Below are 12,210 nucleotides of genomic sequence, written 5' to 3' on the forward strand. Positions count from 1 at the left end.
TGTGAGATCATGACCTGAGCTGAAGTCTGACACTTAACCAAATGAGCCACCCAGGCACGCCTATCTGAACTATCTTAAAATACTGGGGTTGCCAACTTCTACCTGCGGGCACCATTTTATTTACCAGGTTTTTTTTAATTTCTTTTATGTTTTAAATTTTATTTTTGAGAGAGAGAGAGAGACAGAGCACAAGTTGGGGAGGGACAAAGAGAGGGACAGAGCCCGAAGCAGGCTCCAGGCTCCGAGCTGTCAGCAGAGCCTGACGTGGGGCTCAGACTCACAGATGGTGAGATCATGACCTGAGCCAAAGTCAGCCGCTCAACAGACTGAGCGACCCAAGCTTCCCTTATTTACCAGTTTAAACAAAGCAACATAGGAAGGAGGCTCTGAGTATTGCATGGGGATGTGACCAGCTTGGTTCGCCCAAGCAAACGCTGCTAGGCAGGGGCCAGGGGTTCATCAGAGCAACAGCTTCTTAAAAGAGCTTGGAGAGATACCACAATTTCTTATCTCCTCTCTCAGGAGCACTAACATTGACCTCACAGGAAGGAGCCAGGAGAAGCACCTCAACAAGAAGAAAGGGAAAGTGCAAAGGGGTAAAATGCCTTCTTGGGACCTTTTTATTTATTTATTTATTTATTTATTTATTTATTTATTAGGAAACTCTGTACCCAACATGGGGCTTGAACCCACAACTCTGAGATCAAGTGTCGCATGCTATACAGATTGAGCTAGCCAGACGCCCCCCTTCTTGGAATCTTTTAGATAAATCTGTTCATCACAACTTTTTGATACAATTGGGAGTATTGATGGCATGGTGTTAATGAATAATAGGCCACAATGGTCATTAGTGGTCATTAATAGCATGATCTCAACTCTATTAAAAGGTAAATATATATATATCCAAATATAGATACATAAATATATGTATATTCATATGCATATACATAAAATATAGTTACATATATAGATATATAGACAGACTGGAGGGCAGCATAAGTTTGCATATAATCTCTGCTTTTGTATAATGTTCAATTAGAACAGGCTGCCTTCTAAACTGGCTCAGAAGGTGCTGAATTGCACACTGTTTCCCATCTGATGCCTAGCCACCCAGGCATAATAGGAAGCTTCCCTAGTAGTCTGTAACCAACTGGACTCACCACAAGGGCACCGCGCTGAGCCCAGGAACCCAGAAACAATCAGTAGACAAATAGACCCACGTGAGGGTAACTGGCAGTCCCAACAAGCTCTCCCAGAAGTAATCAATTTGTCAAACAATCAATTCACTAAAAATCTGTTTCCATTAACTCTTTATAAAATGTATAGCAATGGATATGACATGACAGTTACAACAGTTTATAAGAATTTTTCCCAGCACTTTATTTTGATTGTAGCTTTGCTGCAACCATTTTCCCACAGCCACTCTAAAGCCAATCTGCCATGTATTTCAGAACTAGAGGGAGAACCATTCATATCCTGGATTCCTTGGGGTAAAACCATTTAGCATCACAGCAGTGAATTTCCCTAAGATCCTTTCAGTTAGAAAGGTCTCTGTTTTCAGATTACCCCAAGACCCAAAGGCTGGGATAACTGAAGACCTCTCCCCATATCCCTTTATTTAAAACCCATATCGGGGCACCTGGGTGGCTCAGTCGGTTAAGCATCCGACTTCGGCTCAGGTCATGATCTAACAGTCCGTGAGTTCGAGCCCCGCGTCAGGCTCTGTGCTGACAGCTCAGAGCCTGGAGCCTGTTTCAGATTCTGTGTCTCCCTCTCTCTCTGCCCCTCCCCTGTTCATGCTCTGTCTCTCTCTGTCTCAAAAATAAATAATAAAAAATGTTAAAAAAAATTTTAAAAATAAAACCCATATCACATGGGGTACCCGGGTGGCTCAGTCAGTTAAGCATCTGACTCTTGGTTTTGGTTCAGGTCATGATGTCACAGTTCTTGGGTTCAAGTCCTACATCAGACTAATATTACTCCCACCAATTCTATCCTATCCAGAGGGATTGTATTGTTTACATAAAAAGCAGAAACACAGGGTTGGTGATGTAAAGGGTAGGGGTTTTATGGGATTTAACAATCTATAAATGTATAGGGCAAGCAAACATGCAGATGTGTTTTAGCTAAATGTCACCTAAAATTTAAACCTTTAGTTATAATCATTTTATTGTCAGATGGCATACGTAACATACCTAACCCAACTAGCCTAATGGTGATGTTTATCTACAAAAGGAGAGACAATGGTCTATTTAGAAGGTGAACAATATTAGCATGATAATTGTTGTTAATTCTTCTACACGGTGAATGTGAAAGGATGAACAAATGAAATGCATGCACATCGAAAGCAACAACTATACACAGATGAGGCTTTCACGTAAAGACTGTAAGGATTAGAACAGAAAAGAATGAGAGGAAATAGTTAGAAAGTCTATTAAATGAGTTACGAAACATGTGAAACTTGATATAGGGGATTCACTGAGGAAGAGAAACAAAAGCAAGCACCCTAAACAAGGTTTAGGGGTACCTAGGTGGCTCAGTAGGTTAAGCGTCTGACTTTGGCTCAGGTCATGATCTCGCGGTTTGTGAGTTCGACTCACAAACCCCGCGTTGGCTCTGTGCTGACAGTTTGGAGCCTGTAGCCTGCTTCAGATTCTGTGTCCCCTCTCTCTCTACCCCTCCCCTGCTCACGCTGTCTTTCTCTCTCAAAAATAAATAAACATTACAAAAAGTTTTTTTAAGGAAAACAACAAGGTTTAGCCCTAAGAGGACTGTACATGAAAAAAATATCACCGTTGATTTAAAGCAAAAAGATATGCATCTTATCATTTTTGTTCCATTAATAAAAAAATCTCAAACCATATACTGGCTCAGCATACTGTTTCAATTTTGCTGACAAGACAAATGATTCAGCCAGTAATATCTAAAATATTATTATTGTGGGGTGCCTGGGTGCCTCAGTCGGTTAAGCATCTGACTCTTGATTTCGGCTCAAGTCATGATCTTACAGTTTGTGGAATAGACCCCTGCACCAGGCTCTGCGGGGACAGTGTGGAGGCTGCTTGGGATTCTCTCCCTCCCTCTCTCTCTGCCTCATACACACGTACAATCTCTCAAAATAAATAAACGTTAAGAAAAATAAAAACAAAAAATAAAATAAAATATTATATTGTATTGTAAGACTTCAAACAGTCCATAGTTAACCTAAATTCAAGGCAGAAATGACATGTTTGGAGACAGAAAATTAGCATTTAAAGGAAAGACATTGGCAATATAAAGGAGAAATTTGGAGAAAATTTTTTGAAAAATCCACAGCTAATTTGATTTTAGTGGTTAAAATTAAATAACAGAGTTCAGTAGATCATCAAAAAAAGAAAAAAAAGCACATTGTAAATCCAAACGTATTAGCATAGCAAGGGTCACTAATTCAATTGCAGTTACAACGTGTCATACTCAGGAGAATGGAAATATGGTTATGTGGAGATGGTGGAACAGTGTTTATTTAGTCAGTGTCAACAAGGAATTTTGGATATACACAATGGAAAGGAAAAAACTCTTATTTTTGAGTATGTGAAGTAGTTACTACATTTTTAAAGAATCTAGTTATTTTGTGTATATACTCAATAATCATATGGTTAATCCTTCATAAATAATTAACCTACTTGAAACAAATCACATGAATATATAACTTATTCCAATATGAGATGAACAAAACAGTTTACATTTTATGTACAGTGGCTTTCAACTATATACACTTTGAAAGTTTTGCAATGTTTTCCCCATTATGTCAAAGACTCTCCCTCACTATTATAGGTCTTTTATCAGTGAAAAAACAATTTGCTTTCTTTTTTAAATAAAAACTGTTAAGAAGGAAATCTAAATGACCTGAAGGGGTGTAATTTAAGAGATGTGAATCCCCTTATAGACTAATTCTATCAAATGTCCCTAAAGACTTGCCTATAAAGTAATTTGTGTACACACACACACACACACACACACACACACACACACTGGAATATTACTTGGCAATCAAAAAGAATGAAATCTTGCCATTTGCAACAACATAAATGGAACTAGAGAGTATCATGTTAAGTGAAATAAGTCAGTCAGAGAAAGACAAATACCATATTATTTTACCCATTTGTGAATTTAAGAAACAAAACAGATAAACATAGGGGAAGGGAAGGAAAAATAAAATAAGATAAAAACAGAGAGGGAAGCAAACCATAAGAGACTCTTAAATACAGAGAACAAACTGAGGGTTGCTGGAGGGAAAGTTCGTGGGGGATGAACTAAATGGGTGATGGGCATTAAGGAAGACACTTGTTGGGATGAGCACTGGGTGTTATATGTAAGTGATGAATCACTTGGTTCTACTCCTGAAACCAATACTATACTTACGTTAACTAACTTGCATTTAAATAAGTAAATATACATATAATAAAGTAACTTGTGTATTTTAAGTCTCATGTCATAGAAAAGTGTCCCTATTTTAAAAAGCTGGATAATAAGTCATACTTGAGAATGTAGAAAAATTTTTAAATCATATTTTCTATATAATATATAAAGGTCAATGTAAGAACAAAATAAGTATATAACATGGTAATTATACTTATTTTTTTATATTTAGGGTTTTTTTTTTGAAAGAGAGAATGAGCATGCATGCATATGAGCAGTGAAGGGGCAGAGGGAGAGAGAACGAGAAAGAGAGAGAGAGAATCTTAAGCAGGCTCTACCCTCAATGCAGAGATTGATGCAGGGCTGGATCCCATGACCCTGGGATCATGACCTGACCCAAAATCAAGACTCAGACACTCAACTGATTGAGCCACCCTAGGCCCCTATATTTAGTTTTTTTAATAGCATGAAGAAAGAGAATACAATGGTTTAAGAAGTCTCTCTGAACCTATAACAATAATAAGCTTAAAATAATTTACAGTTTTCTTTAATTAATCAAACTCTGTGTTTTACAGAATTCATAAGCCTTGACAAGAGAACAGGTTGATATGAACTAAAAAGATGGAGGAGATTAATTTGCATTGGTTCAAATTCAGCAGTATTATATGAGCAACTTGAGAAGCACAGTTATCAGAATGTGTAAAACAATAAATGATAATGAGGACTGTATATATTGAATCAAACAGCCAATGAGCTCTTGCAGTCATGAGCTCTTCTGGCACTGATCCATCGAATTTTCCTTCACAGAAGTTTGTGGACACTGAGTTATATACAGATTCTACCAGCTTCTTGGTCTCCCCCCTTTACTTATTGACTTCTTGAGCTCTTGTGTGGGTCTAATCCATGGGAAGCCTGAGCTTCATAAATTCACATCATCCTGGAGAGAAACTTACTGTTTTCACCGAATCACTCAAAGCTTCCCACTGCTGGAATGGCATTGACATCTGGCTCCTTCGCCAATGGTCATACCGGGCACGACTCTCTGTATTAGTGAGAATTTCCTTTGCCTTCTGCAGTTTCTGAAAAGTCTCCACTGGAAAGCAAATCAAAAGATGAGCACTTCTTTCCTGGAGGAGTTATTTTAAACTCCCAAGCAAACTGATCTCACTGGAGTATGTCTCTGTTTTTTACTCACTGTGTGACCTTGAGCCAGTTCACCTTTTCAAGCTTTAGTTTCCTCTTGTGAAGTGAATCATAAGGACAAGTGAGATCATGTATGTAAAATGTCTGACTCACAATTTAGCCACTCCTTTTACTGAGCTCCAGTGATGTGCCAGATGCTGTTACAGGTGCTAATGACACAAGTGTGAACAGTATACATGAACTATTTAGTGGGACTGACATTTATAAACATTTTCAAAATTACAATTTTATCTACTAGGAAGAAAACTACCTTTTCTAGTGGTAGTTATGAGGAAGGGCAGTGATCAGGCTAGAGGAACAGTGTAAATGAAGACTCTAAGGCAGGAAAGAGCATGGTGATTTAGAAAAAGTAGAGGATGCCAATATGGCTGGAGGACACAGGGCTGGAAAGAACAATGAAGAATGGGGCTATGGACTAGACAAGGGCCTGATCATCCAGGACTTTAGAGGCCTAAGGATTCTGGTCTGGTTTTTTGTTGTAAGAGCAATAAGAAGATATTGGGAAGTTTTAAGCACAAGACATAAAATGGTAGGTAGTTGATAAGTGGTAGCTTTGTCAATGATCTATTTGACCAGATGGCAAACAATAGAAACCATTCGTGTCCCTTTTGGAAACACTTGCAATGTCTCTTCTGCTCCTCAATGAAGTTAAAACTTCTCTCTCTCTCTCTCTCTCTCTCTCTCTCTTTTTAGTGGAGCTGGATTATTTCCATTGCAGCACCTTTTTTTTGAGAGAGAGAGAGACAGTGTGAGTGGGGGAGGGTCAGAGAAAATAAGAGAGAAAGAATCCCAAGCAGGCTCTGCACTGTTAGTGCAGAGCCAGATGCAGGGCTCGAACTCACAAACCATGAGATCATGACCCAAACTGAAATCAAGAGTAAGATGCCTAACCAACTGAGCCATCGGGTGCCCCTGAAGTTAAAACTTTCTATAGAACAGTATGTAAGATCAATACACAAAAATCAATTGTGCTTCTATACAGTAGCAGTGAGCAATCTGAAAAATGAAATTAAGGAATTCCATTTACAATGGCATCCAAAAGAATAAAATACTTAGAAAAAATGGTAACAAAAGAAGTGGAAGATTTATATGTTGAAAACTATAAAATACTGTTGAAAGAAATTAAATATCTAAATAAATAGAAAGACATCAATATTCATGGATCAGAGGACCTAACATTGCTAAGATGGTAATACTCTCCAAACTGCTCTATAGATTTAATACAATCTCTATCAAAATCCCAGCTGCCTCTTTTTGCAAAAATTGACAAGCTCATCCTAACAAATCCATATGTACATGCAAGGGACCCAGAATAACCAAAATAATCTTGAAAAATAAAAATAAAGTTGGAAGAATTCACACTCCCAATTTAAAACTTTTATACAACTACTCTAATAAAAACAGTGTGGTACTGGCATTAGACTAAACATAAATAAATGGGATATTGAGAGTCCAGAAATAAACCCTCAAATTTACAGTCATCTACCAAGATCATTAAATTGGGGAAAAAAAATGTCTTTTCAACAAATGGTGCTGGGACAACTGGATATCCACATATAATAGAATGAAATTGGATCCCTACCTCACACCATATACAAATACTAACTCAAAATGGATCATAGACTTACATTTGATCTTAGCCAAAATGCCAAGAAGTGATAAAATGGGTCATAGATCTAAATGTACAAGCTAAAACTATAAAACTCTGAGAAAAAATATGGTAGTAAATCCTTGTGACCTTGGATTAGGCAACAGCTCTTTAGACATGACACCAAAAGCACAAGTGCAAACAACAAACAAATGAAACAAAATTGTACTTCATCAAAACTGAAAATTTTGTGCTTCAGAGATCATCAAGAAAGTGAAAAGACAAACCATGGAATGGAAGAAAATATTTTCAAATTAGAGATGTGATGAGGAATGTATATCTAAAATATATAAATTCTTACAACTCAATAAAAAGACTAATAGCCTATTTAAAAATTAGTAAAGGAAATGAATAGACATTTCTCCAAAGAAGATATACAAATGAGCAATAAACACATGAGTAAATGTTCATCATAAGTCATTGGGAAAATACAAATCAAAACCACAGTGAGAGAACACTTCATAATCACTAGAATGGCTAAAATAAAAAGATAGATAATAACAAGTGTTGGTGAGGATGTGGAGAAATTTGAAGCCTCATGTATTGCAGGTGGGATTGTAAAACAGGATAACTGTTTTGAAAAACAATTTACCAGGGTCACCTGGACGCCTCAGTCAGTTAAGCGTCCAACTTGTGATTTCGGCTCAGATCATGATCTCATGGTTTGTAGGTTTGAGACCCATGTCAGACTCTGTGCTGAGAGTGCAGAGCCTGCTTGGGATTCTCTCTCTCTCTCTTTCTTCCCCTCCCCAATTTGTTCTCTCTTTCTCTCTCTCAAAATAAATAAATAAAACAAAACAAACCAAAACAAAACAAAAAATACCCAACAGTTTACCAGTTCATCAAAATGTTAAACATAGAGTTACCATATGACCCAAAAATTCCAACCCTAAATATACACCCAGGAAAAATGAAAACATACACCCACACAAAAACTTGTATATGAATGTTCATAGTTACACTATTTATACTAACCATAAAGTGTAAACAACTCAAATTTCCATAAGTTAGTAGTTGGATAAACAAATGCATATATATATTTTTTTATTTTAGAGAGAAAGTGCATATGGGGGGAGAAGGGCAAAGGGAGAGAGAGAGAGAGAGAGAGGGAGAGAGAGAGAGAGAGAGAGATGTGGGGCTCGATTCCATGACACTGGGATCATGACCTGAGCTGAAATCAAGAGTCAGACACTCAACCACTGAGTCACCCAGGTGCCCCTGTGGTATATACATTTAGTGAAATTATCACTCAGCCACAAAATAAATTAAGTACTAAAACATGCTACAAAATGGATGAGACTTGAAAACACTATGCTAAATGAAAGAAGTCAGTCACAAAAAGCCACATATTGTATAATACCATTGATATAAAATATCCAGAATGGATGAATCTGTAGAGAGAGTAAGTAGATTCATAGTTACCAGGGGCTGGACAGGGGAAAATGGGAAGTAATTACTAATGAGTACAGAGTTTCTTTCTTTTTCACAACAACCTTATGAGGTGGATATTATTATTATTATTATTATTATTATTATTATTCCCATTTTAAAGAATCTAAGGCTGAAGGAGTTGATGTAACTTGCCCAAAGTCCCAAAACATCAAGTGATGGAGCCACAAAATCAAACCCTAACGGGCCAGGTTCCCCAGCTGGTGCTCTCCACTTCCATTCATGCACTTTCCATTTTTTTCCTGCAATGGATGCTACCCTCCAATCTCCACTTTCTTCTCCACCTCCAGGGATAATAAAATGTCATCATTCATCAGTAAGATCCAAGTTGTGCCCTTCAGAAGCTCAAAGTCTAGTAAGGAATCAGACACATAAACAAACCATTTCAAAATCATGTGATAGAAATATACAGGCAAGGGCCTCTCTCTCTCTCTCTAAATAAACTTAAAAAAAAGAAATATAGAGACACAATTGATTCTGCTTGGGGGGTCAGAAAATATTTCATTAGTTTTCTGTGCACTTGGAGTCATCCTTGACTTTTATCTTTCTCTCACATCTCACTTCTAATCCCTTAGCAAACCCTAGTGGCTCTACTTTTAAAATATATCCAAGATCTGACCCCTTGCTGCCATTTCCACTATCACTGCTCTGGTTCAAGCCGCCATCTTCTCTTGGTTGGAGTATTATACCAGCTTCTCAACCAATCTCCTTGCCTTTGCCTCAATCTGTTTTCTACACAGCAGTCAGAGAGACCTTTTTAAAAATAAGTAATATAATATCACTCCTCTCCTCAAAATGACTTTTAATAACTTCCCATTTCTCTCAGAGTAAAACTAAAAATTCTTACGAGAAATGGCATGGCTAGTAGGCCTAACATGCTCTGCCTGCCCTCTACCTTCTCTTCCTTCTCTGACCTCATTTTCTTCTGCTTTCCCCATCTCCCTTGATACAGCCAAAGGAGTTCCCTGATCCTCCTTGAGTATGCCAAGCAGGACTTTGGCACTTACAATCCTTTCCACAAAGAATACTTTTACCCCAGGCACTCATATGGCTTACTTCCTTCAGATGTCATCACAAATGCTGTCTTGTGGAGGTGGTCTTCCCTGACTATGTTATATAAAATGCCTGTACATTAGCCCCACGCTTTTATCTCCCTTGCCCTACTTTACTTTTCTTTATAGTACTTGTCCTGGGCCATTATGTATTTATTTGTTTATGATCTATCCCCTCTACCAGAATACAAACTCTGTGAAAACAGAGACTTTATCTGTTTTGTTCTCTGCTATATCCTTTGCATTGAAACAGCATAGCAGGTGCTCAAAAAGTATTTGTTCAATGAATCAATGAGTGAATGTTTCCTATTTTGAGGTGAATATAATAAAGATGTTATATAGTACTATTTTCTGAGCTCCAACCACCAAAGAAATGACACATATTCTTCACTTTGTGAATTAGGAACATTTTAATAGTATCAGTGGGGAAACTAATTAAATTGCTCTGATAGTGCTTAAAATACCTCATTGGAATTAGTCAAGAGTCTCTCAAACAGGTGTTGAAGCAAATGTACCATCAACACTGATGGTACTGGAAATACTGAAATACTTCTATACCCCAGGTGGTAAAGATTTGGTATTTCTGAGCCCCCATCCTCCAAACACCACCACTTTAAGTGTTCCCCCAACAACCAGACATACTTCCTGCCACAGTAGGGTCCCCCCAAGACCCTACTCCAAAGCTGGACAGCACAGTACCTCACAAGTCATTTGCTACTTAATATCACCACTGGAGGTAGGAGCAACTGGTGGATTAAAGGAAAGACCCTAAAGATGGGGTTATTGAAAATTACAGGGAAATAAACAAACTAATAAAAAGCATCTTGCCATAGCAGCTCACTCCAGTGAGTAATCCTTCCTGCTGCTGACGACAATTTAAATGTCCCACTGTACAAATAAGATGTCACTTTTTCCAACAGGAATAAAAAGCTCATTAAATTATCACCACAGATGCATATGCCAGTTACTACCACAGCAGTGGTTGTAAAGATTTATATATTTATCTATGAGTCACCTTTTATTTTTTTTATTTTATTTTATTTTTTTTTCAACGTTTATTTATTTTTGGGACAGAGAGAGACAGAGCATGAACGGGGGAGGGGCAGAGAGAGAGGGAGACACAGAATTGGAAACAGGATCCAGGCTCTGAGCCATCAGCCCAGAGCCCGATGCGGGGCTCGAACTCACGGACCGTGAGATCGTGACCTGGCTGAAGTCGGACGCTTAACCGACTGCGCCACCCAGGCGCCCCTATTTTTTTTAATGTATATTTATTTTTGGGAGAGAGACAGACAGCATGAGTGGGGAAGGGGCAAAGAGAGAGGTAGATACAGAACATGAAGCAGGCTCCAGGCTCTGAGCTGTCAGCACAGAGCCTGATGCGGGGCTCAAAGCCATGAACTGCAAGGTCATGACCTGAGCTGAAGTCATGCTTAACTGACTGAACCACCCAGATGCCCCTATGAGTCACCTTTTCTTTGCACATTACTGTTAACCTGTTTTACAGAGTCTCCAGAATGAAATAAGGCTGCTTGGGATTATTCTGATGTCAATGCCTTGACAACAACTGATAAGCAGAAAGCTAAAGAGACTTTATCTTTCCTGATAGGTGGCCTTTCCTTGTTCCATCCTCTCCACCACATTTAATAAAAATGAGTTTGGGTTTATATTTGCCCTTTAATATGTAGCTAATCAAATGAATCACACAAGATAAACATTTACCAGTTCTGAGAAGAGAGATCTCATTTTATAAGCTTACGTGAGCAAATGACGCTGGGACCTTTGAAAGACATTCTGATTTAACTCCTAGGTCTGTTCTGAAAATACAGAAGTTCTTTTAAATTCATATTTCACAATAGAATTTGTATTATTATAGCCACGTTTTAAATGTAGGCCACTTACAATTACTTGAAAAATAATAATAAAAATATAATATCAGAACATACCTTGAAAAAAATCTGGAGGAAAATACACGACTGTTAATAGTGTTTCTCTGCTAGGGAGAGATAAGAGAGTACTTTCACTTTCAACATTATTTATTACTGTATGTTATTTTTATTCACAGATAAAAAAGCAATAAAGAGTTTTTAAAGTAGGAAAGCATGGAGACATGAGAAGATATCAGTTAGCAAGGACAAGGAGCTCTCCTTCAAATACCCCAATGTTTTTGAAGCCTACAAATCAATAACAAAAATACCATTTCACAGATCTTTAATTCAGTCTGAAATCCCCTTCTTCAAGGTCAGAGAGAAGTTAATAAAGCATTGGCCTGGAACAGTTACTGTCACGTGTACACACAGGACTGTCATGAACACCAGCCAGGAGCTTTTGAGCTCAGTGACACAATGTCTATAGCATAACTGGTCCTGCCTACATCACCCCCACCTGAAGAAGAGAACGGATTTCTCAAAACCTAAAAGCCTTGGATTTAGAATTAAAAAAAAAAAAAAGAATGAAAAG

At 37.9% G+C, this 12,210-nt stretch overlaps 1 protein-coding gene across 4 annotated transcripts in view; it reads right to left on the reverse strand.

Moving 5' to 3' along the window:
- DNAJC12 (DnaJ heat shock protein family (Hsp40) member C12) overlaps nt 1-12,210 on the reverse strand; it is a 51,478-nt gene that overhangs the window by 22,924 nt on the left and 16,344 nt on the right. For all 4 annotated transcript variants that reach the window (XM_086679824.1, XM_086679826.1, XM_025918323.2 and 1 more), the window contains exon 3: nt 5,352-5,491. In XM_086679824.1, coding sequence (XP_086535950.1) covers nt 5,352-5,491 — 140 coding nt within the window. The remainder of the gene's footprint in view (nt 1-5,351; nt 5,492-12,210) is intronic.

The sequence above is a fragment of the Puma concolor genome, chromosome D2 (assembly GCF_028749965.1).
Source record: "Puma concolor isolate L17-30 chromosome D2, mPumCon1.1.hap2, whole genome shotgun sequence".
Lineage (NCBI taxonomy): Eukaryota > Metazoa > Chordata > Mammalia > Carnivora > Felidae > Puma > Puma concolor.